This window comes from Myotis myotis, unplaced genomic scaffold, assembly GCF_014108235.1.
Source record: "Myotis myotis isolate mMyoMyo1 unplaced genomic scaffold, mMyoMyo1.p scaffold_m19_p_37, whole genome shotgun sequence".
NCBI classification, from domain to species: Eukaryota; Metazoa; Chordata; class Mammalia; order Chiroptera; family Vespertilionidae; genus Myotis; species Myotis myotis.
In genome coordinates, this window is record NW_023416343.1 from 493,286 (window position 1) to 517,992 (window position 24,707).

The 24,707-nt window shown below is 58.0% G+C and overlaps 1 protein-coding gene across 1 annotated transcript in view; it reads right to left on the reverse strand.

Moving 5' to 3' along the window:
* POLE (DNA polymerase epsilon, catalytic subunit) overlaps positions 1-24,651 on the reverse strand; it is a 28,896-nt gene extending 4,245 nt beyond the window's left edge. Inside the window, exons 1-45 of the mRNA XM_036303496.1 lie at positions 24,487-24,651; positions 23,401-23,542; positions 22,513-22,593; positions 22,128-22,172; positions 21,885-21,977; positions 21,445-21,599; positions 21,170-21,311; positions 20,981-21,061; positions 20,019-20,126; positions 19,597-19,707; positions 19,255-19,340; positions 18,864-18,983; positions 18,381-18,513; positions 18,179-18,292; positions 17,894-18,106; positions 17,577-17,684; positions 16,565-16,693; positions 16,389-16,491; positions 16,160-16,306; positions 15,700-15,845; positions 14,693-14,841; positions 13,591-13,683; positions 13,307-13,451; positions 13,011-13,168; positions 12,490-12,685; positions 11,463-11,677; positions 10,573-10,675; positions 10,176-10,256; positions 9,946-10,068; positions 9,412-9,624; positions 8,990-9,196; positions 8,635-8,778; positions 7,275-7,415; positions 6,924-7,077; positions 6,744-6,850; positions 6,399-6,575; positions 6,096-6,319; positions 5,713-5,933; positions 5,286-5,490; positions 4,741-4,914; positions 3,852-3,977; positions 2,807-2,939; positions 1,734-1,917; positions 814-945; positions 478-671 (exon numbers count right to left, since the gene is read on the reverse strand). Coding sequence (XP_036159389.1) covers positions 478-671; positions 814-945; positions 1,734-1,917; positions 2,807-2,939; positions 3,852-3,977; positions 4,741-4,914; positions 5,286-5,490; positions 5,713-5,933; positions 6,096-6,319; positions 6,399-6,575; positions 6,744-6,850; positions 6,924-7,077; positions 7,275-7,415; positions 8,635-8,778; positions 8,990-9,196; positions 9,412-9,624; positions 9,946-10,068; positions 10,176-10,256; positions 10,573-10,675; positions 11,463-11,677; positions 12,490-12,685; positions 13,011-13,168; positions 13,307-13,451; positions 13,591-13,683; positions 14,693-14,841; positions 15,700-15,845; positions 16,160-16,306; positions 16,389-16,491; positions 16,565-16,693; positions 17,577-17,684; positions 17,894-18,106; positions 18,179-18,292; positions 18,381-18,513; positions 18,864-18,983; positions 19,255-19,340; positions 19,597-19,707; positions 20,019-20,126; positions 20,981-21,061; positions 21,170-21,311; positions 21,445-21,599; positions 21,885-21,977; positions 22,128-22,172; positions 22,513-22,593; positions 23,401-23,542; positions 24,487-24,548 — 6,318 coding nt within the window. The 5' untranslated portion in view covers positions 24,549-24,651. The remainder of the gene's footprint in view (positions 1-477; positions 672-813; positions 946-1,733; positions 1,918-2,806; positions 2,940-3,851; positions 3,978-4,740; positions 4,915-5,285; positions 5,491-5,712; positions 5,934-6,095; positions 6,320-6,398; positions 6,576-6,743; positions 6,851-6,923; positions 7,078-7,274; positions 7,416-8,634; positions 8,779-8,989; positions 9,197-9,411; positions 9,625-9,945; positions 10,069-10,175; positions 10,257-10,572; positions 10,676-11,462; positions 11,678-12,489; positions 12,686-13,010; positions 13,169-13,306; positions 13,452-13,590; positions 13,684-14,692; positions 14,842-15,699; positions 15,846-16,159; positions 16,307-16,388; positions 16,492-16,564; positions 16,694-17,576; positions 17,685-17,893; positions 18,107-18,178; positions 18,293-18,380; positions 18,514-18,863; positions 18,984-19,254; positions 19,341-19,596; positions 19,708-20,018; positions 20,127-20,980; positions 21,062-21,169; positions 21,312-21,444; positions 21,600-21,884; positions 21,978-22,127; positions 22,173-22,512; positions 22,594-23,400; positions 23,543-24,486) is intronic.
* Positions 24,652-24,707: the final 56 nt, after the last annotated feature.

Sequence of the window (24,707 nt, forward strand, 5' to 3'; positions counted from 1 at the left end):
TCTCCTTTCCCAGAACGGCATTTGGCACCCATGGAGCTCTCCTCTGAAGCCTGGGTGTTTCGGGAGCTCCGTGTGGTCCCTGGTTCGTCTGGCCCTCTAGCCCCACAGGGCCTGGAGCACCTGCTGTTTCACCAGCACCCCCAGATCACCCCGCCCCAGGGCCTTTACCCATTCGGCCCAGACATTGTGCCTTCCTGGGATCCACATGTGGCTGCACCCTCCTGGTCACTGTGGTCTTAGCCCCAGGCCCCATCAGAGGCCCATCACCTTCCCCACTTCTCTGAGCCCAGCTCACAGCACCTGTGCTCCCTGAACTCACCCCCCTCACTGACCGGCCGCCCCTCACTGGAGCACAGGCTCCAGGAGCTGCAAATAGCTCACACACACGGGCTGTTCAGAACGGTGGGCAGAGTGTTGTGGGAGAAATGCGTTTCTTACTCCTGCCCTCACCTTGCACAGGTAGGAGCAGGGCCTCACCTTGCACACATACTTGATGAACTCCAGGGCAGGGTTATTAAGCACCAAGTGAGAGCCGGGCAGGACAGGAAACATCTCTGAGAGCTCAGCTGAGTTCCGAGAGCCCGTGACTTTCCTCTGAATCTTCTGGGTGATGGTGAAGAAGTTCTGAGTGAGTTCATTTGCCACGTAATCTTGAGAGAAGGTGATCATTCCTGGGAAGAGGGGTGACATGGTGCTGCTCCCACTTGGCACAGTGACGAGGATGCTGAGGAAGCAACTCGGGGACCCTGCCCTGGAGGGGGGGCGAGGGGTCAGGTCACAGGTGTGTGGTCTTGGCAGCAAGGGTGCGCTCACCGGGCAGGGCTCCGGCTGCTGCCTGGGCCTCCTGCGACGGCTGGCTGGCTGCCCGTCTCCTCACGGGGGTGCTGCCCGGGGCGCTGCGCCTCAGCTCCTCCTTCATGCTGTGGTACACGGCCACAATGTACGCTGCAGAGGGGGGCACAGGACCTGGAGCTGACGACGCTCAGGACCCAGAGTCCAGGGAGACCCGGTGGCTGGTCAGACCGCCGGCCAGCCTGGCTGAAATGTTGTTACTGGCGATGATTCTATTTGATGCATTTAGAGGAGCCAGAGCCCATACAGAAACGGGAATGATGCCCACGTTCATGCTTAGAGAGCACCATCTACATGAGGCAATTCTCCTCAACCTCCACACTGGGCAGCGACAAAAGAAAAGCTCAACTCCGGTCAGCACACCAGACCCACATGTTTCAAAAGAACTCGACAAAGTGAGACTCGGGACACACAGATAAAATATAAAACAAGCACAATGGAACCACCTCAGCACCTTGTGACCATGTCTGAGTGCTGAGCTTGGCAGGCTCGTCAGGAACGGTCCGGTCCTACGACGGGCATTGCAGGTATGTGCTTCATTTGTACCTCAGTCTGGATAATCTGGTTTGTAAACACTAAACCTTAGACCATATAGACCCAAATCAGTGACAAGAGTTCCCAACAGCAGAAGCTCAGCCTCAGAGCCCAGAGGCTGGCAGTTCATTCAGGAAGTGCCCTGTCTTCCCTACCTGGGCTTTACCTTTAGTTGCCACATGTGCACACAAATCTTGGGGCAGAACTAGGAGCCCCTCGGGGACAGCCCTTCTCAGCAGGCGCAGCAAGAGGGGGAGGCCCTGCACCCCTGGTTTCTCTTGTGAGGCAAACGGACCAGGACCTCATTGTTCCGCGGACCACGCAGCCGTGACAGCTGAGAGGCTCACCTGAGACGATCATGAGGAAGTAGCCCTGGCAGGAGGCTGCCTGTGGCAGGAACTGCACAATGTTCCAGTTGTTTTCCAGCAGGTCCTCCACGTCTGGTTCCCGCCCGTCATCATCCTCGCCCTCGTCATCATCCTCAACTTCCTCCTCAGGCTCCTCCTCCGCTCTGCCCTCTTTCTGGGGGTCCTGTTGTAACAGTCCCAGCCATGTCTGCCCGCAGCCGTGGGATGCATACCCCAGTTGAGTCATGTTGACCCTGGTCTACTGATTCCACCTGGTCTAGCGCCCGCCCCGAGCCGGCAGATCCCCGCAGACTCTAACAGCACATCAGGTATGTCAGTCACATGCCTGGGGTTCAGTGCACTCACCTCGTGGAGACGGTTCCCACTCCACCCTCCCAAGGGTTCACTCCACAGTTGCCTCCTCCCACCCCCCAGAAAGGGAAGAACCAGCAGAGCCCTGGGCGACCAGTCCTATGGTCTAAGTTCCACATCTCCCGGTCGGCTCCCTACTGCGATGCCCATGCCTGAGCAGGTTCCGCTCTTGACAGCACCTTCCAGGTTAACACGGGAAGTCTGATGTCTGCCATTCTGAGCAGCAGCCACCACTGCGCTTCCGACTACACTGCTTGCACCTCCTATTCTCCCATAGAGCCCACGGACCTCCCACCTCAGCACAGCACCAATGGCAGCCTTCTCCCGCCAGCTTTCTCAGCAGCACGGCTCCCACCAAATCCTCATCAAGGCCACGGGCACAAGTGGCCTGCCCTGGCCAGCTCTCAGCCACCCGTGACCACTGCCCTCACCCGCCGCTGGACTCACAGCTGCCTCGCGCCAGTCGCTGAGCCTTGCTCCCTGCAAGCTCCACTTCCCGCCACATCCCGAGTCCTCTGGGGCCTCCCCTCCCCGGTCGGCCCGACTCTGGCTGCTGGTCCTGATCCCACCCCTGCTGACTCTGATCCTGCACCTCCTTGTCTGCGTGCTCGCGACCTCTCCTCAGACGCGTGAGCACAATGTGTGGCCAACGGACAGATGCAGACCCCAGAGAATCCCAGCCTCTGGGACTGTCGCCTCACCCGTCCACAGTGGATGCGAGCGGGCACGTTTCCTTTGATGCCACCATAGTTGGAGGGATCCATCCAGAGGAGAAACTCCCAGCACCGAGAGAAGGAAATCGTCAGGGAGTGGAAGATCTCCTTCGAGTGGATGCTGGAAAGAAGCAGAGCAGAGACTGAACCCACGAACTCAACAGTTTTCTCTTTTTTCCACTTTCCTTCCTACCCTCCACTGACTTAAAACCCTCAAACTTCCTACGGAAAATGACAGGAAAATGGCCAATAGCAGTGAGGAGACTTCTGTATCTGGGCGGGAGTAACGGGAGGCGTGGAGGGCTGGAGAGGCGAGAAGCCTCCCGGGCTGGTCCCAGCTCTCCCCGGAGCCCAATCCCACACGCCTGCTCCCATCGCCACTGGAGAGCCTGCTTCAAGGGTGGGGAATAGTGAACTCTGGACTACTGGTGCTCTGGCCCTGCCTACAAATCTCAAAAAGGCCCCCAAAATCAAACTGTTTTCAAGTAACAACATAAAGCCCCAGAACAGTCACAGGAATGCAAAAGCATCTGACACACAAGTCAAGACCCAGTGTCTGGCATCAACAGAAGGTCACCAGTTTGCAGAGAAGCAGAGAAGCAGCCCAGAATGAGGAGACAGGCTGCCAACTGCAACCAGCCCCAACCCCAACGGCGCCGGAGCGAGCAGAGGGCCGGGAACACTATAGCTGCACTGCGCCCAGAGCTGAAGGGAAGACCAGAAACGGAGGAGACAGCACCACGTCTGAGGGGGGTTTGGGGCAGATGACACAGCGCCGAAGACGGGTCAATTTAAAGACTTAACAGAAGTTATCCAGAAAGAAGCACAGAGAAGGAAAAAGACTCAAAAAAGACCCATCTACAGTTCTATTGCTAATGAAAATCTCAGAAATGAAGGTGAAATCAAGGCTTTGCCAGATCTCCAGAGGCAGGAGACAGTTGTGGCTGCCACAGACCAGCCACAGGCTTGTGCCAGGAGTTTGGAGAGCAGATGGCATAGGACAGAGGAGCTGACTGAGGGGTGGTGCTGACACCTGGTGGTGATGTACTCCACGTAGGCCAGGGCGTCCTCGATCCGCCGCTTCTTCGTGCACAGGACGATGCGGTTGAAGTTGGCATAAACGACTGATGACCCCAGGCGCTTGAACTCAGCGATGAGCCTGAGGACCAAGGACAGAATCAACAGTCAGGAGGCTACAGAGCATCCCAGAAGACACCGTGAGGCAAGTGGATGACCTGAAGCAGAAAAGCCTGGAACCCAGAAGCAACAAAGCATGAAGGTTTCTACATGGAAAACACACCATAAACAAAGCCAAACAGAATCAAGAACAGGAAAAAATGTGCAACTCATTTCATAGAAAATGATTCTTACATAGAAAGAACTCATAAATCAATGAGAAAACAACACAATTAGAGAAAAGTGGACAAAAGATATGAAGAGAAAGCCCACTTGATTCATCATGAGGACTGCAGGTTAGGAGCCACAAAAACCATCCCCCCCCACCTCCGGTCAGCTGGCACTGTGCCCACCACACAGGAAGGGCTGGGCTGGCAGAGCCATCGATGGAGAGCTCTTGGGCCAGGACCCAGTTAGCACATCTCCCAGTCGTAGGATCCACCAGCGCGGCAGCAGGGCCGCTTCCTGGGATCACTGCACGGGACGCTCGCATGCCCTTACGCACAGGCTGTGCCTTGGTTATTGGTAACAGCCCAAGCTCTGGGAACCGCCTCTGCCCACTACCATGGACGGTGCACCTCATGCAGACCTCCAAGGTCGACCATTAAGTCCGACAAGGAGGTCAGAACACCGTGTACAGCCGCTTGTGCAGAAACACAGCAGAAAGACTATGTGTTGCGCGAACCAGCGGCGGGCCGTGTGATCCCACAGGTGCTGGGCCCAGGGACACAGGCCGGCACACTCACTGCAGAAAGAGCTTCTTCATCATGCTGTGCAGCGTGCGGTGCAGGGCCGGGTCGTGGAGCAGCGAGGACGGGGAGCGCAGCCAGCGGTAGAAGTGCATCACCTGGTTGTCGGCGTAGATGTTGCGGTACTGCGTGATCTCCCTCACCCAGCCCACCACCATGCTCTTCAGGATCCTGGAGGGGAGAGCGTGTTCCCCAGTCACCCTCCCTCTCCAAACCCCACTGCTCAGCTCTCTGCACCCCTTGGACGAGGCTAGCCCTACCACCTCCCCATACACTTCTCAACCCTCCCCTCCTCCGTGCCAGAATAGACTAGAATGGTGGGTGTTGGGCGCCTCACCGGCCGGGAGAACCAGGACAGACTCTACCCAGCAGGTGGAGGGAAGCCCCAGTGACAATGTCTTAGCTCTTAGTTTCCCAAAACAAGGGCAGAGGATAAAAGGATTCCTACTGTCCCTTCTCAACCCCAGGCTGTTATTCTGCCTCTGGACAGGAGAGGGCGCAAGAACAACAGGCAGGAGATGCCTGGGGACGCAGCAGGGCACCTGAAGGTGCTGGAGCAGAGGGCTGTCTCGTCGTAGCTGGCGGGAAGGCTGGCGGCTTGGTTGCCGGTGATCATGTCCTCCAGGGAAGCTTGCTGGATCACGTCGAAGCTGATGCCCATGCTGTCGGCCCCCTCCATGTCGTTGACGTGGTGAGATTGCAGGATGGTGTTGACGGCCAGGTTCTGAATGTCCAGCTCCACACACACTGCACACAGACACACACCTGTGCACTGACCACCCCAGGGCGTAGAGCCCACCCCCAGCAAGCTTCCCTCAGAAACACTGCTGCTGGTCACAGAGCCCGCCCCGATTCATCCCACACCAGCGTGGTCCAGCTCTGAGGGTCAGCGCTGGGATTCTCGCCACTAAAGAATGGCAACAAACACGACCACCAGCTGCTGAGATCCCTGTGGGCCTCCCCACCCACCTGTGGAGTAGCAGCCTGAACTGTTGATCTCCACGGTGGCTTGGTCCTCAAACTCCATGATGAGGCGGTTGTCGTCAGCCTCCTTCCCGCCCAGGTCAGGGCGCCAGGTAGGGGACAGCCAGAGCAGGTGGTTGTGGCGCTGGAGGTGGCGGGCGAAGAACAGGTCGGAGCCAAAGGTGGAGATGTCCTCAGGCAGATTCCCAATGGGGATATGGAAGTACCTGCACAGGGTCAGGGTCAGGGTCACGAGGGGAGTTCTAAACTGGTCTCAGGAAGGGGTGGAAACTGGGGAGATCAACTTGCTGTCAGAGACTGACAGGCCGGCAACATGAAGGTGGGCAGAGCGGCTGAAACGCCAAGCAAAAGCCCTATACTCTGCTCACCGGCTCATCTCAAAAGCCTGCGACAGGCAGGTGTCCAGGTTGAGATAGTGGCGGATCATGCGCCGGGCTCCATGGCGCTGCCAGTCCAGGACTCCGTAGCTGATCTTGTCGGCCACGCGGACAGGCACCAGCGGGAACTCCTCCAGGACGGGAATCTCGCCAGCCAGCCTCCTCAGCTCCCAGTTGGACTGCACGGCGATGAGGGTGGGCCCCCGGCGCTCCTCCTGGGCACAGAAAAGCAAGCATCTGGGAGGACCCATTCTGGGGGAGAGGCTCAAACAGCAGCACCCCCACTTCACTCACCTTGTAGGCCAGTAGGAAGCGCTGGATGGCTCTGCAGATGGTCTTCAAGTCGGTCTCAGCCCGCACTTCAAACGTGTGCTTTGGGGGAGGCAAGAGCTCGGGGCCCACTTTCTCCAGCAGGAGGCTGTGCTCGGCCGAGTACAGGGCGCTGAGGCTGGGCATCTGGTTGCTTCGCACCTGAACAAGGGCCAAGTCAGCTCTCCCCCCAGCCCCCGCCCCCGAAGGAGGGGTGGTTCCACTTCTCACTCCCCACAGGCACTCATGGGCAGAGGCTTCGGGAACAAGGCGGGGCTAGGACATCCTACCCAGTGGTCTGTCCTCCCATAGCCCTGGACGAGAACTCACAGTGTCCAGCACAAACACGGACGCCCTGCGCTGAGAGGGCACAAAAATGCCGAAGAGTGCCTTGTGGCCGTGTGTGCGATGATACAGGTAGATGTGGCGGATGCTCCCTATGGAGGACACACAGGTCACCTGGGATTCGTGGGAGGTGGGGCCAAGTGGGGCAGCTGGAACACACCATACCTGGTTCCAGGTAGCTGAACTGGGCCAGAGAGCGCATCTCCAGGTGCTCAAGAGTGAAGGTTTCTGCTTCCCAGCCCGACAGGTGCCTCACCAGCTGTTTACTGACCACACACACACAGCCCAGGTGCACCAGGGCCCGGAACAGTAACGGCACCTACAAGGCGTCAGGGTGGGTGGGGCTGAGCGGGGCGGCAGTTGGGGATAGCCCTCTGCTCCAGGCCATCGCTGCAGAAATTCTGTCCCTGGGGTGGAATCCAGTGGCTGCTGCTGGCCTTCCCACGCCCTACGTGGGCTGCTCCCCTCTGTTCCATCCAGCCAGATGCTTGCTCAGTGAGCTGGGAAGGCAGTTACCTGAGTCTCGTACACGCCCTCGATGTCTGGGGCTGACAGCTCGGTATTGATCTCATTGATGTGCTCTTGGTACATGTCCTCCGGCACTGAGTACTCATAGAGATTGTAGACCGCGTTGGAGCGAGGAAGGACTCGATTCACCTGGGGCAACAGCAATGACCTTGTCACACGGCACGTGGTGAAGTTTGTTACACACACACCCCACACAGGCGCACACACATATGCTTGTTTAAACAGTCCTAGCACATCTGGTGCCCACAACTGTGGGGTACCGTTTCACTCTCCAGAGTAAAACTAAAGCTCAGGGCACAACACAAGCCTCTAAGTCCTCTGAGAGGCAGTCAAGCTCAGACGCAGCAGGTCCCAGTTCACTTTCCTCTGTCCTCTCCTGGTTTATGAGGGTGCAGGCAGCAAAAACCAGGAGGCCCGGGGGACAGTGGGATGGTCCTGGTGCGGAGGGAGCAGGAGAGGCACTCAAAGGGTAGAGTATCCTGAAAGCCACAGGAGCTCCAGGCCACCTGTTCCCTCCTGTGCTATGCCCTCCCCGTCTCTCCCCACATCCACATCCTGAGTGCCCAGGGTGAAGTTTCACCGTCTCCAGAAACCTCCTCCCTCACTACAGCTCCCACACACAGGTCTCTCTGCTCAACACAAGTGAGCTTGTTCCGCAATTCCCTGTGCCCGGCTGAGAAATGGGCCAGGGCAGCCTCCGTGAGCTCTGGTCTGGGCCGGCTGGGTGCTCACTGACACCAGGTGAGAACCATGAGGACCCGCCTGAGGAGGAGGCAGAGCCCCCCCCCCCCGCCCCCCCCACGCTGGACCCCACTTATAGGAAATGTCTGCGGTGGGCTCGTCTAAAGGCAGACCATGGCTGCTGGCTGCTGAGGGCTGGGGGAGGAGACTGCTGCGGGGCCTGGGATGTCTCCTGGGGATGATGGAAATGTTCTCAGATAAACTGTGACGTTGGCTGCACAACGGAATATACTGTCAGCAACAGAACTGTACTTTAAGTGAGGGAGCTGCAGCGGGTGAATGACACCCCGTAAAGCTTTAGCACCAGAAAAGCCTATGGAGGCAAAGCTGCCGTCTGACAACTATCTAACCCCTCTCTTCCCTGCTACGTGGACGTCAGACAGACACGGAGGACGGTGCCCCCAGGACAAGGCACCAGCAGCTCAGCCCTTCACAGAGGGCGTCTCAGTAACTGCTGCAGCATCCGAGAAGGTTCTTAGGAGATGGAGGCTCCAGAATACCTGGCGCAGGGCCGTGCAGCCCACCAGTCTGTATCTGCAAAGCCTGATTCCTTCTGCAGCCCCATCACCGTGGAGACAACCTCAGAGGCAACAGCTGCCTCCGGTACCTTACGATATGCAGTCCCCTCCTCCGCTTTGGGCACCCGCTGGTTCACGTAGAACACCCGGGGGATGTTCAGCTTGATGCAGTGCAAGTCGCTGCCGATGACAGCCCACAGGCGGAACAGGCCAGCCTGGCTGGTCTCGCTGATCTGAAAGGAAACATCGTACAGCAGTTCGTGTCAACCTGTCACAGAAAAAGCTCAACACACGTGGACAGGCTGCCTCCCAGGCGGCCTCCAGGACCAGCTGCAATCAGAGGCACGGAGGTCAAGGTCTGCCCTTTCTCCTTCATCCAAGACCCCTTCCTATCAGCCATGCAGCTGCCCCGGGGTGTCCTGCCCTGGGGATGCCCGTGCACACCTGCACGATCTGCCATGGGAGGTCCAGAACGCTGCGGGCAGTTCTTCGCAAGAAGCCCCCCAGCCCTGTGCTGGGCCTGTCTCGCACGGCCCCCGGCTGCAGCCCGCCTGCTGCCTCCAGACGCTGCTTCTTCCTGCGGGCAAGGCGCTGTCGGGCCTGCAGCTGCCACTTCTTCTTGTGGAACCGGAGCCAGACCAGCCACTCTTCCTGGGACAGACGAAGGACAGGTCAAGGGGAGACAGAACACCTGCTATGACAACGGACATGCACAGCTTCCCAGTGCCAACCTCCTCAGGGTCATGACCGTCTCCATGTCCTGCACGGCTCAGCAGGCCCCGCGGGAGACAGCACACCTGTGTGGGCCTGACTGGGGCCTGCTCCCTTCGCCCACCGGCCAGCCCAGATGCCCTGAGGCTTCTTACCTGGGTGGTTCCGAGGGCCGGAGGCTGCCCCAGGATCTCCTTCCAGGACACCGTCAGCCCCATATCCTGTGAGTCCTCCTGGCTCTCCCAGAGGACCCGCTTCCTCTTCGTAGCAACGGGGATGGCGGTGTGGGGCGGCTTCTCAAGGCCAAAATCCTCCATGTCGGGAGCACCCAGGCTCTGGGCGCCATCCGGAGCCTGAGCCACACCCACCTGCAATCACCCAAAGAGGGCTTCAAACACGGCTCTCTGCAAATCCACCTCTAAAAACCCATCTGAATGGGATAAAGTACTCGGATACAAAGTTACTCATTAAATATTTTTAACCTAAAAACCTCCTATCACAAAAGAACACTGGGAGGAATTAAAGGGCAGAGTATCAAGGTGTACATTTTCAGGAAAAAAAAATTCCAGACACCTGAATGGAAGCATCCAACCTCACGAACGGCAGCACGGGGACTCGGGTGCTGGGTGCCCCTGGGACCAGCCCACCCCACCGCCACAGCCTCCATGTCCCAGGCCAGGCCCCATCACCTGTCTCTTGCCCTCAAGGATGAAGAGCTCGCTGATCTTCTTCTGCTTGTAGACATCGTTCTTCTCCAGTAGTTTTTTGTGCAGCCAGTCGGGGTGTTTGACTCGAGGCACAGGGTTCTTCACCTGCATGAGGTGGGACTCGTCACTCGTCTGACCGTGAGTCTGGGCCACGCTCAGGTTCCCGTGGCTTTTAAGCCACACGGGGGCCTGCTTCCGTGGTCTGACCTCACCTGCTGCAGAGCTGCGGGGATGGTGATGATCTTCTGAATGGCGCTGCCCAGCCGCTCGATGTAGTAGTCCCAGTCCAGAATCTGCAGGGACGACGGGCGCGTGAGGAAGGCGGCAGCAGCAGCAGCACTGCCCTTCCCTGCACCTTACTGATCCTCTTGGAAAGTCTCTGACAAAAGTGCCCATTTCTCGGAGGAAACTGAGGTGCAGAGCTGCACCAGGACCCTGCGCCAGGCCAAGCCTCGGCTTGTCTGACACGGTGAAAGCCTGAGTCTAGCTCCTCCAGCTTTGCCTAAAGTCTATTTCTTCACACATCGCACGTCAGAAAGGGGGACGCCAAGAGTGAAGACTAAGCCGACCAGCCAGCGGACCTGCGGAGAGTGGAAGAGCAGCACTCACCGTCCGAATGTCCAAGTCCTGCAGGGAAGAGCTCTTCAGCCATTTCCGGAGGAAGTGCCTCCTCACCGTGGGCTCTGCCTGGAAGATGGCGAGTGGGATGGCCCTGGGAGACAAGGGGCACAGCGCACACCAGGGCACAGTCTTTTACGTGGAAATAAAGGTTCGACACCGATTCTGTAACCTGCTTTCATTTAAAGGTATTTTGTATAAACTATACCCAACATATGTTTATTGTGTCTAGTAACTAAATATACTTCATTGTGTAAAATACCACGGTTTAATAGCCACACCCCACCGGCGGCCATGGGGGCTGTTGCTTGGCCACCGTGAAGAGCCGCTGACAAATGCCCTCACTAAACGGCACATGCGTGTGCACGCACACAGCTGACCACTCCCAAAGGGCTCTTCACTGGGTAACGGACAGGAAGTCCTCTCTTTCCTGGAAGAACGAGCCAGTTTGTGTGTCACCAACAAAGTGAGAGGGCAGCTGGTGGCAGTGCTTGCTACCGTGCAATGTTATGAACACAAAGAAACAGGAAGAAACACCTGTGCGTCCATCACCCAGTCCTCAGACCGCAGGCCCTGCCATTTCACTTCCCATGAGAACAAGCAGGACGAGGACGAAGCCCGTGCAGCCCTGCTGAGCCCTCGCCCAGAGGAAGCTGGGCCCTCCTCTCACACGACTCCTATGCAGGGTCCACAACACCTCAGTGTTTCCCACGACCGTGAACTTTGCCAGAGGGTGTGACTGGACCTTGAGACAGGGCCCATCGTTGCCCACCCTCCACGGACCCAGGTTCTCTGGGCTCCAGGTGGTCGGGCCCAGCAGGCCTTCCTGTCACCATCTGCGGGGTCTGAGACCGACCCTCCCTAACCCTGGAAGCCCTCACCTCTCGGTGACGGGTGAGCCCTCGGGCTTCCGGGAGATGATGTAGCGGCAGCTCAGCCCCGCGTCCTTCACCATCTGGTCTCCCAGGAACTCGGCCAGGCGCTTGGCGGTGCTGATGGACGTAGACTTCTGCTCCCCGTAGTCTTCCAGCTTCCGGGACATGGAGCGGTTCTCAGAGATCAACTCGAACAGCTCAGAATCTGGCATGTTCGCTGCCTGGAGAGAGGGCGGGCAGAACATCGTGCAGAGTAAAGGAGGGTCCCCAGCTCACCTCACTTCTTCCCCCAGAATCGAGTTTCCCCAGCGGACGAGCTGAAGGAGTGTAATGCTAAGGCTGCCTCACAGACACAGCAAGACTGAAGAACCACACACGAAGCCTGGACGTTTGTGCTCCTGTGCACAGGTGTCCCTGACCTCCCGGCTCACGAGTACTGCGTGTGCCTTCCCCCTTGGTGCTCACATGAGTCAACTCTACACAGAACAAGGCATGCCAGGAACCAGATGTCACAAAGCCAAGGGGGCCAGCCAATGTTCCAGAATATTCCACTATTCCTTCCATCCCAAAGCCTCTTCCTAGCCAACCCTGGGGGGGAAAGGCATCTGTGCAAAGATGTCTGACGTCATCACAATGGAAAGCGGGAGCCTCCCTGCTACCACAGCAGAGGCCTCGCTCGGGAAACTGACCCACTACGCAGACTCGATGACATGCAGCACTACAGAGCAGCACGGGCAGTGATCAATTCCACAGGAAGGCGTGTTCGAGACAAGCCAACTCACTTAAGTTGTAGGAATTGTATGTGCATTTACAAGGCCAACAAAGCCTTAGAGATCAAAGAAGTTAATGTGACGGTTGGCAAGTTTTTCTCTTAGATTCCTTTCTCACATGCTATTTGTCTCCTTCACAGAATCCTGCCGCTGGACACACTCAGCAAGTCTTGGGATTTCACCAGCATTAGCCCTGAGTTCATCTGTCACTGGGTCCCTCTGCCTGCAGGATCCCTCAGAGCCAGATGGGAGGGCGACCTCACCTTGCTGTACAGCACGTCCAACCAGTAGTCGGCCACCTTGGCGACAGAGCCGTACACTTCCTCCAGGGTGCTGCCCCTGAGGAAGGCCTCGAACACGGACGACTGGAAGATCTTGATGAGCTGCAGCTCCCCTCGGCGCTTCACCTCGAAGCCCTTGAGCTCAGCCAGGGAGCCGTCCTCGTTGAACACAGCGTACCTGGAAGCACAGCGGGCACAGCGTGACGGAGCTGTGAGCTGGCTCCTCTCTGCCCTCCTGACCCCACCTCTCAAATCCACACACGTCTCTGCACTGAGGGTCTCCCTCCAACATAACAATGACTGAAGGCCTGCGCCTGTGGAGCAGAACCTAACAGGTGGAGAACAGAGCTGGTGGCATCAGTGTCAACAGCTTCCCAAACTGAGGCAAAAAGGCCAGAAGACAGGACTGAGGTCTCCCCACCCTGGCTCCTGGTCCATCCGGGCAGGTTGCTAATCGAATCCGTCATTTCCTTTCCTGTGCACTGAGGCTGGGGGGCTCCTACCTCTTCTTCAGCTTCTTGCCTTCTTCCTTAGAGGCTGGAAGGATCATGGCAAGGTAGGGCCCGTCAACCTCGAAAAAGATGCTGTTCTCAGAGCGGGTGACGTAGGTGAGCGAGGACGGCTCGGCCAGCTCCTGGTACTGATCGTTGGTGAAGCCTTCCTGCAAAACCAGACCAAGAGGGGCAGCCTCACCGTCACCAGCCAAACCTGCACATGACCGGGGCTCCCAGCAGTGGACAGGGCCTGCCCAGTCCCCTCTCCTAACCCACGTCAGACAGGCGCTGGAAACCAGGCTCACCTTGACCATGATGTTCAGCATGGCCCCAGGGTAGGAGATGGTCACCTTGGGCTTCTTCACGCTCGTCGTTGTGATGACAAAGTTTTCAGGGAAGCTGTTGGGTAGGACGCACCATATCCCATCTGTGTCCAGCTCCAAGGGCCTCCTTCAGAGGACAGAGAGTGAGGCCACATGCAGGCCGGACTGAGGCCCGTGTAGTAAGAGGCCCTGTTAAGTCCTGACAGCAGACGAGGTCCCCACTCTCCAGCTCGTCTTCGCCCGCCTGCTCCTGACTCGGGACTCACCCGATCTGCTCGATCAGCTCCCTCGCCTGGGTGATGATGTTGGCCCCCGTGAAGCAGACAATGCCGGCCATCTCCATGGAGTACCAGCGGGCCCTGGGAAGATAGTCACAGCTGCAGGTGGGTGGGCTCCCCCGAGAGGGTCATCGAGATCAAAGGAGAGGTGGGGAGAAGGGCACCAAGAAGGGGACTCGGAAGCTGGGCAGGAGGGCTAAGGGGGACATTAGCTCTGGGCTGAGAACCTTCTCTGTTCCTACTTCAGTGTGTTGGGCTCAGCTCTGGAAAGTTCTGGAAGGAGGCAGCACAATGGTTCATGACCTCAGCCTCAGGGGATTATCCACACCATCCCCAATGGTTGGTGTCCCCGTGAGCCTTCTCCACTCTCCCAACCCCATGTGCATCCCCCAGCGACTCAGGGAAAACACGCTCGAAGGTTCCCTCAGCAGCCATGGCCCCCTGTTCTCACACCTCCTGCCTGAAACTCTGCTCCGCTCCAGCCCTGCTCTCTGCCCACTCCCTCTGCCGTTAAAAAGCAGCACAAATACACACAATGACCCTCCCTCCAATCCAGTCCCTGTGCCACCCACCACTTCTCTTCCTCCCCAGAGCTGCCCTGCTGACCCTTCCCAGGACCTCCCACCTGGTTACGTCCAATGGAGACACTCAGGCCCCACCTCACCCCATCGCCATGCAGCGCCCAACCCCGGAACCCGGGCCCAGGAGGTCTCCACCTTGGGACTCTCCCTCCCTCCGCCCCTCAACCTCTCAATCAACTTTACCCCTTTGTTAATCCCACGGCTGCTTAGAAATTGACGAATGGCTGGGACCGTCTCCACGGCCTGGCGGTGACATTTCTTAAGTCACAGACATAGGACAGAAACTACCAAACTGCTGTCTCCTGCCCGGGATGTTCAGACGAGCATGCCCAGTGGTGCCCATGCCCCTTGTTACCCCAGAACCATGAGTCGATGTGGCCCTCCCTCCACCTGCCCCAGACCGCTTCCAGCCACACTTCTGTACAGAGGCCCGCAGGCACCCAGCTCTCCCCTCTCCCATCCTTCACTCACTAGCTCCACAGCCCCGCCCAGGCCCAGCAAGAGCGTACCCTTTGCGCATGACGTAGCCATAGAAGGAGTTGAGGATGCACTTGTGTGCCAGCTGCAGGGAGTCGTACAGCACCTCCATGTTCTTGCAGCGCTTGACCTCGGCCGCGTCGCCTGCCTCCACGGCTGCACTGAGCTTCTTTTTCCACACCTGGGGACACACAACTCCTAGATTACAGCTCCCATTCTACAGTCACAGCTACTTCACATCTTGAAAACTTCAAATGTATCGGAAACTTAACAACAAACAGAATGAAGACCGCAGGCACTTCTAGAGGGACACTTGATATTTGGCCATATTTCCTTTATTCCGCCCCCCCCCCCCCCCCCCCGGCTCTCTCAGCACTGTCACTGACATTGAAGGTACTAAACATGTCAGCACACATTTTCTAGGGACAAGGACAAGCTCCTGCATAACCGTAATGTTGTTCCCACCCCGAGGAAACTTACCACGGACACAACATGGACTTGTCCCCTATGGGGTCTGCACAACCCCAACCCAGGAGCCAGGCCACAACCACATGCTCAGTTCTCACGTGTCCTGATTCACCTTAACCTAGAACCACCCCGTGTAAGGCTGGCGTCCTAAAAGGGCTTCTGAACACAGAGACACGCGCCAGGCTCCATTTTTATCTCTTGTGAGGTCAGGACCAGGAGGAAATACTCCATCACAGCAACAACCCGTTGGACACCTTAGCCTCGGGGTCACCTTCACCTCCTCGGACAGAGCCCAGGGCCTGGCAGGAGGAGCTGGGGCAGCAAACGAGTGCACGTCCGAAGAGCAGCAACAGAGGCAGGGCTTCGCGTGGCCAGAGACCCAGGGGCTCCCATGATTCCATTCACTTACCTGATGCAGCTGACAAGCTGCGTTATAGGGATTCTCAAACAACAGAACTCGGACACCCTGACAGGCAGAGCACTGACAGCAGGCACTTGAGGATGTGTTTGCTCACCCACGACTGTCCGGCAGCACCCAGCAAGGGCCAGCATCTGAGAAAAGGAGGCCCACCTTGTGGAGACCTTTGAACTCGTAGCGCCTGTCCCGGAAGGCGCGCACCGTGTCCACATAGAAGGAGTTCTCCCGCTGGCAGATGGTGGTGAGGCGCTCCTCCACCTTGGTCACGTGGATCTTCTTGTACGCCTTTCGGCAGTAATCTGAGGCACAATGGGAGGGGGCACTGAGACTCCACGTGGGAGACAAAGGAAGCCAGGATGCCATGGAGGCCAACCAACGCAGCTTTCTCTGCAGCTAGTTTATCACATCAAAGAAAGGCAGCCCCCATGTGAGTGGGCCAAACACGCCGAGACCACAGGAAGGAGCTGAGCCCTGAGCAATGCAGGGAAACGAGGAACGAGAACCTACAGGAGGAGCTGGGTCACCGAGGCTTCAACGACCAGTTTAACTGACTGGAGGCCGTGCCGCACCAATACAGCCCAATGACGGCCCCAAAGTTGTGCAGGCCCCTCACCTGCCAGCCTCCTCTTCTCATATTTCGCCTGCTCCTCGCGGGACAGCTCGTGAAAGGCCCGGGCGGGGCCGTCAGGGGTCAAGGCGGGGAACTTCTCCGACTCCAGCTGGTGTTGGATCCGATGGTACTCGCTGCGACTGGCCGGCACTGGGAAGGTGACAGGTGAGAGAAGAGTGTGACAGAGACCCACCGCTTCCTGCTGAGCACCCCCAGCCCGGCAGGCACTCACTGAACTCGCCCCTCCACTGCCAAGCCATCTTCCTCTGGCAGTTTGCCCCCGGCTTGTTGAAGTCACAGGCTGCACAGGTGGCCTCGTCCACCATGGCGGAGGGCTGCGGAGGGGACGGGAGGGAGCAGTTAGGGCCAGGCAGAAGAACTCCACCCTGACGCAGGCGTCCGTCTTACCTGCAGGCGGTTCGTCAGGATGATGTTGGGGTACATGGCGCCCACGTCCAGATGGTAGATAAGGGGACACTCGATACGGTTAGGAACATCTTTCAGGGAGGTGAGCTTGGCCTTAATCTGATCACACACCTACAGCGGAAGAGGAAGGAGGTGGAGGCTGGTGACCCGATAAAAACTGGAGACTAGAAACCGAAGACAGCCCAACACCAGGCCGGGAGGTGCTGGAGGCTTGCACCAACGAGCAGAGCCCTAATGAGGACAGCGTGGCAGGAGCAGAATTGCAAGTGGGAGAAAACTGCTGAATCTGTTACAAGATGTTCCTTGGAACCAATCCTAAAACTGGTACAAACTACCCCCAGGAAAGCCAGCGAACGCGCTGCAGTGCTGAGCGGAGCCCGACAGTGTCCGAGGGATCAGGGCCAGCACAGGGGAAGGTCCCTGGGGTCCCCAGGCAGGTGACACTGCAAAGGACACTTGGTGCTCGTATTTGATGGATTTTAGTCACTATGTCCTACTCGGTAATTTCTAAGAATTTACTGTCATCACTAAAAAATTTTTTTTAAATCTTCACCAGAGGACATGCTTAGAGAGGGAGAGAGTGCGCAATATGCATGCATGTGAGAAACACGTGAACGCTCCCCGACTGGGGAATCAAACCCACAACCCAGGTATGTGCCCTGACTGGGAATTGAATTGGCAACCTTTCGGTGGCTGGGATGACATTCAACCAACGGAGCCACTCTGGCCAGGCTACTGTCCTTTTCAAGGCCCCTTAACAACGAGAAAATAAACTGAAAGCCTCCAATAGCTCCTCGCTGCCTACTGACTCCGTGGGCTAAGACCCCCCCACGTTCCCAGAGCCTGTGAAGCTCTCCCAGCCAGGAAGTCGGGCGTCGACTGTGACAACTCTGTCACCCGTCTCAGGGTCCAAGCACCAGCACACAGTAGGTGCGCGACAGGCCACGCGTGAAGGAACCCGTCCACAGGAGTGGGAACACCTCCAGAGAGTTACCTCTTGGAAGTTGGTGACCTGCTCCACGGGCACCTTCTCCTCTTCCTCGATGGCGTGGCGCATGGTCTTCTCCACCCGCTGCAGCAGGAAGTCAAAGGCGGCGGGATTCTGGAGGAAGTGACCGAGAGGGGCACAGATGAGACGGCGAATGCTCTGGCAGCCACCAGCCTACCTTGGGCGGGACGGGACGCTGCACTGTCCTGGACGAGGGCAGGCCCGACAAAGGACGCCTGGTGGGCCCGCCAGGGGTGAGGGCTTTCCTTCAGCCCTGGTGGCTCCTGGGTGCCTCTAAGCCGCGGGAGACCCAGGGGGCACACCATCCTGAACCGGCAGGGGATGTCACTGCGGAACACGCCCGACTCGAGGGCCTCCACGTGGCCGCCCACGTAGGTCTCTGCGTCCAGCACGTGGCCGTCCTCCGTCAGCTTGTTGAACTCCTGCTCCTGCTTGTTGGGGAAGACGATGTTGGCGTGGAAGGCCTGCACCATCAGCAAGGCCTCGCACAGGGTCCCGGAGCCCTTCCGCAGCACCTACGGGGAAACACCAGGCTTCAGACCACGGCCCAGTCCACACAGGCTGCCAGGACCGGGAGAGGCACTGACCTCGTCAGGCTCCATGGGGATGATGGTGCACAGGGCGAATATGAAGGGGTGGACGTACTTCATGTACAGGTAGTACGTGGCCACCGCGTCCGACACCGAATACGTGGCCAGAGTCTGAGGAGAGCACATCAGAGATAAGGGCCACGGCATGTCCGGAGGTCCCCTTGACCCCCAGAGCCCCGAGTCAGCGCAGCACAGGAACCTGGGGCTGCTCGGTGGCCATCCGGCACATGTCCTCGGGGTCCAGCTCCACAGGGTCGTAGCCCAGCTTGGCTTTGGCGGCCGCCTTGAGGTTGTGGCTGCCCACAGGGAGGTAGCTGTCTCTCTTCACCCACCTAGAAAGGAGAGCAAAGGCCAGAGGTGAGTCTGAGACCAAGTCCAGGAACCTGTGGAAGGTGGCAAAGCTGGACATACACAGCAAGGTGCAGAGACCTAACAGGCACCCCAAGATCTGCACCAAGACCCCACACGGTGCAGGCCCCTCGTGAAAATCACTCACCTGGATCCAGGTAGTTTCACAAACACACCTGCAAATTCAGGAGATGCCAGAGCCTGCAGCCGCTGTCCTCAGCGGGGAGGGCTGTTCCCAGAGGCTACCTCCCTCCCTCCCAGGTGTGGATAGGCCTGCACCCGTGGACGCCCTCCCGGGACACTGACAAGCTGCCAGGGGAGCGGCGGGACCTACCTGAGGCAGTCCATGTGGATGCACTGGGGCGCCTTGTACTCCCCTTGGCTGTCCTTCTGGAATCCGATCTCCTGGTACATGCTCAGTCCGTGGACAGCTGCTCTGGCCTCCACAAAAGGCCTAGGGACCAGAGAGGTTGGACAAGCACTTTCCGGTTAGTCTCTAATCCCCTCAGGGACAGGGAAGACTGCCCCCAGGGGATGCTACGCTACCCCAGGAGCTCCTCACACCGACTCCTCAAATGCAGTGCCCTCCTGCCCCTCCCCTCCCACTTTCCCCATCATTACCATCTCTCAGCATACACTTCAGCAGCACTAGGTATATTCCCAATTCGTGTAACCTGCCCTCCTGAACACTTTTTAGTTTTTCCCCAATTAGACATTAGACTCACCAGTCAAAAAAGTCCCCATTGTAGGTGACCATGATGGTGGGTTTGGTCTCCTGCACATGTTCAAACCATCTTTGGATGAGATGGACCTGAATTCAACGCATCAGGCACTCAGAGGGTTGCTTTTCCTCTTTCAAACTCCTTTCAAGCACCTCTCCCAAAGTTCTGGAAAAGCAACCTCACGCAACCCTTCATTAGTGCCTGCACATGCGTGAGGGTCGCAACAGGGACCCCAAGCCCAGAAGCTGCTGCTCTGACTGTAGGCACGCCGAGGCCTCAGAAGGGTCAGCATGCCTCTCCTCCCACCTCACCACAGCACCAGCAGCTTCCCAGCGACACCTCTACCTCGTCAGGCTCATTGAAGACACAAAAGGGCCCTTCATACTCCGGCTTGGGGGTGAACTCAAAGTCCTCAATGTCCTCTGCCACGATCTCCCTGTTGGTGATGAGGTAGCCCTGGAAGTTCACCAGCAGGTGCGTGGGTTAGACACAAAGCTGAGCACGCCTCTTGGCACTCGGCCCAGAAACTCAGACTACAACAACCTGAGCAGCACCGGGAGCTGCTGAGCGTCCACACCCTGAGCGTCAGACTCCCATCGGAAGGGGGAGCGTGCTGGTGTCAGAACAGCCTGCTTGCTCACTTCCTTGGATTCCACTCACTCATTATTCACCCAAAACTGTGAGTCGTGGGGTGAACACTGTTCTGGTTTGGGGACCGACAAGGTCCCTATTTCCAGGGAGCTCACACTCCAGAAGGCACTGCTCACCTGGCCATCAATCATATAGGAAATCATCATAATCTGGTCAGTCTCAGCATCAGGAAACTTGAGGGGCAGTTTGGTCGTCTCAATGTCAAATGCCAAAACCACAGGGTCCTAGAGGGACAAAACGTAGCATGAATCGGCCACAGAACACACGCACCTTCAGCTGCTAAAACCAAGAGGCCAGCTGCCACAGGGAAAGGCTCCCCAAAACGTGGAACAGGTGCATGGGGCTATCTGGCCCACAGCAAGGATTCCACACCCCCTGGTGGAGTGACAGCCAACAATATGAGAAAAGGCTAGATCGCAGGAAAAGCCTACGACCGCACAACACCCGAGTCTCAAGGCTCCTTAAAGTGCATGACCTCATCCAGGACGAGCTGCTCAGTTGGTCAGAGCATCGTCCAGATACACCAAGGTTGCAGGTTCAATCCCCGGTTGGGGCACATACAAGAACCAACCAATGATGACATGAGTAAGTGGAACAACAAATCATTGTTTCTTTCTCTCCCATCCTGTTTCAAAAAATCATAAAAAAAAAAAAAAGCATGACCCCATTTTGGCCTTCGTGACAACCCTGACAGAAGACTGGCTCAGGGCTGACGTCGCCATCTTAGACGTGAGAAAACATGATCGCGAAGCTGTCCCTGAGCCAAGGCCTTCGTTATGAATCCATTTTTCACCACATCACTCGCTATCAGCTCCCTGCGTGGAAGCTGAGGTGCTCCCTCCCACACTCAGATCCAGCCCAGCTCACACACATCACCCGGGGAGACACAGGCACAGGTGAAATTATACTCGAAGCCAGAAACTGACCTGAAAAACGACTAGTCCACAACTCCTTCCAGAAAGTATTTAGGAAAAAGAAGCCAGCAAACCTCTGAATCAAATTCACCTTTCAGCACTGAATTAGACCTCTCCAAAAACCCATGGGAAACTGGGATGGAGGAAATGCAAGCAGCACTTACGGGCCGTTCGACCAGGTCATCTCGGCGGGTGATCTCCACCGGCGAGGCGCTCCCTCGGTGCCTGACGTTGTACCAGTGTGCCTGCAGGACAGGGAGCCCTGAGCTAGAGTCCTGCATCTGCTTTCATGGGTTTACCCTTCAGTCCCACCTCCCGCAGTTGGGCATCACCCATGAGCCACGCCCACTCACCACGTGGATCTTCAGGTCGATGGAGAGGCGGATGTGGTAGGGCACGTCGTACTCTCGCATGTCCACGATGTTGTCCAGTTGGTCCGCAATCTTCTTAGAGGTTTCCTCTTCGTCCATAATCACACTGCCCCCTTGCAGAACACTGCGAGAGAGCGAGTGAGAGAGAAAGAACTTAATTGCTGAGTTTTCCCACCTCCCATCCATCTTTTCAATTTAGGAAAAATGGGAAAGTCCTGTGGGCTGACTGGCTGCTCTGCCCACAGGAGGAAACCTACCTGGAGAGCATAGCCGTGTAGGTGTCACTGGTGTGGCCCTGCTCCCGGTTCTTCCTCACGGCAGGGGAGATCTCCTTCCTCACTCGGACAAGGTCCTCCACGGTGTGGAAAGACAGCTTAATGTAATTTCGCTTCAAACCCACCAAGTGATTTGGCTGCAGAGTGAAGAGATCATGCTTATGAGTTCCAGAGAGGACGGATTTTATTGGGGAGAGAAAATAAGGGCAGGATGACTCCAAGGTAAATATACTTGTCAAAGAGTTGGCAACTCCAAGCACCTTGTCCAACCTTGCCTGTGGGACCAACGTCCAGGCGTCAAGGCCCCATCATCGGTACCTCCCCACACCCACCGGCGCCAAGCTTGGCCTCCTGCCAGGTCACTGCCGGCCAGCAGAGTGGGCCCAGCTTTACATACCCTGGAAGGTCTGAGGGACACTCACCAAGTCCAGATCCTCTTTGGGAACGGTCTCTACTTTAGCAAGTTTACCCTGAAACTTCTTGGAGAGAAAAGACGAAACTTCTCGCTCACAACCCTAAGTCAGGACCAGAAGGAAGGCCTCTCTGTTAGTAAAGCCCATCTCCTTCCCTGCGGTCCCTCCAGAGGCCTCTTCGTTCCCAGTCCCGACACTCCCCCAGAACAAGGAGGCACAGTTCATCGGAACTGACTCAGGGGCCAGAGTTACCTTTCTGGCCGCAATGTAGAAGTATGGTTTGTAGGGCAGCGCCACCTGCAAGAGTCACCAACCCGTTCAAGGGCGATGAGAGAGGAAAAGGGAGAATGGTGAAGAGAGGCTGCCAGACGCAGTGCACCTGGCCTTGTCACACAGGAGAAACGGGGCCATAGGGATTTAGGGCTGCATGGCCCCGCCCCCTTTCCCAGAGTCTCTCAGCACAGCACACCCTCAGTGGGCGCCGAGGCGCTGCAAGGGCCATGCTCCCGATGGGCTCCAGGCAGCAGCACAGGGAAGCCTCCCAAGCCTTGCAGCTGCGGAGCTAAATGAACGCTCGTCATTCTCAGCTCAGCGGAGCCTTGTCAGAGTGGGGCGCACCTTGGTTTCAGGGGCTCACCTTAAATCTGCTCCCATCGTCTTGAATAAAGTAGTAATCCACTGCACTGACCAGGCGTTTATCTTCATCTAAAACCTCAGTCTGGGAGAGAGTCAGTATGGGTATGAGGTTATCCTCTACACCGGGGGGTGGGGGTAGGGGAGGCATGGGTCTGGCGCTTGCCAAGGCATTATGGGTGCGTTAATGAAATGTTCGACCAGCCCGAGGCAATCTGCTCAGTGGCTAGAGTGTCGGCCTGCGGACCGAAGGGTCTCGGGTTCGATTCTGGTCAAGGGCACAGGCCGGGGTTGTGGGCTCGACCCCCAGGAGGGGGCGTGCAGTAGGCAGCCGATCCATGACTCTCTCATCCATGTTTCTATTTCTCTCTCCCTCTCTGAAATCAATAAAAATATATTTCAAAAAAAGTTTGACCAAATACAGCAGTCTAATTTTTTAGCTGATAATTTTGTCTGGTCCACGGACGACGTCATACATATCCAAATGGCCCTTGGCAGGAAGGGGGTCCCCACCCTGCTCTACACCGAGCCCCTTCCTCCTGCTCTTCATGAACCACACCCCCCTCCCCTGTACCCCCCTCCCCCCTCCCCACCCACTTCCCACCCCACCCAACTACACCACCCGCCCAGTCACCAGAACCAGCACAGCAGCCTCCCGATGGGGATCTCTCTCCATTTCTCCCTCATCCTTGAAAGTTACACTCTTACCCACCCCCCATCTCCTCAACGTCTTCTATGTTAAATGCCCGAAATGTTAAAAAGTAGGAGACCTGCAAGCCCACCTCCACTGTGCCACCCAAACAGGCTCCCACGCCAAGCGCACCCACCCCCAGGCAAGGGCCCCGGCATCCCGAGGGCATGCGGGGGAGGAAGGGGGGAGCCCCGTGCTCACCGGGTGCATATTGATCAGCCAGCCCGTCTTCTCCCCTGGCTCCTTGAGCCTCTCAAATCCGAACCGAGAATCCATCTTATCCGTCCACTGACTGCGCTCCAGGCGCTTGAGTGCCGACACAGAGGAAGAGGCGCCATCATCCCTGAACGGGAGGGAGGAAGGACGGACCAACACTGCAGGCGGGCATTGGCGTGGCCACAGGGAAGGTTTGGGGGGGAGGGGGCGCTGTGGCATTAAAAGGGCAGCAGGCGGGATCCCTGGGGCAGAACTGCTCCGTTTTGATTGCGGTGGAGCCACCAACACATGGTGTGACTGACAGCGCACAGCGAACGCACACGCGCGCGCGCGCACACACACACACACACACACACACGCGTGCCCGATGCACTGGCCGTCACACCCGCTCTAGCGATGCCAGATGTTACCACTCCGGGGAATTATCTCAGAAGTTGTTTGTTTAAACTTATTTCTGAGATGTTAGTCCCCAAGTTTGTTAGTTTGTTTCTTGGCAAAATGGGGTCGGCACTAGCTACTATAGGAGACTTTTCCATGGGTATTATCGAGAGAAAACTGCAAAGCGGCAGCACGGAATAGCGGGATGGACTGGGTTCTGCTCCTGCCCGGACAAGCGGGCAGGTGAGCCCCGGGCGCCGGGCCGCGGACAGGGCTCCTGGTGGGCAGCCGGGGACATGAGCAAAGTGGACATTAGCACGCGCTCCGGCGAGCCGCCTCCTGCACCGCCCGACGCGGGACAGGCTGCGGCCGGCGGTGAGCGGACGAGCGTCTCCCCCCCACCCCGAGCCCTCTCTCCGCGCCGCACCCCCTTCGTCCCGGCGGCTCAGGCACCGAAGACCCGAGCAGCCGCAGCACAGGGAGGGCCGCCCACCCGCTGGACAGCGCCTCGGCCTCACGGAAGGAGCCGCCACCTCCGCGACGCCCGGCCGTCCAGGGGTCGGACGGCTCTACCACAGCGGCGGCCCCGCGCCCGCCCCGCTCCCCGAGCGCCCGCCGCCTTTTAGCGCGAGCCCAGGGCCACAAGGAGGAAGGCCCCGAGCCCGCCGCCCGCCCGCCCGGGGCGTCCCTTACCGGGTGGTCTCGGCGTCCCCGCCGGGCTCCGCGTACCGCCGCCCGCTGTTCCTCAGCACCATCGCGCCGCCGCTGCAGCCTCGGTGAAACTTGGCGCGCTCCCACCACCTCTCGCGAGAGACCGGAAGCGCCCGCCGCCCAATCAGGAGGCTCGGCGCCGAGCTCCAATCGCCGCGCGTGCCCGCGGGGAGGCGGCTCCCCCAGGCCTCGGGTGCAGAGTG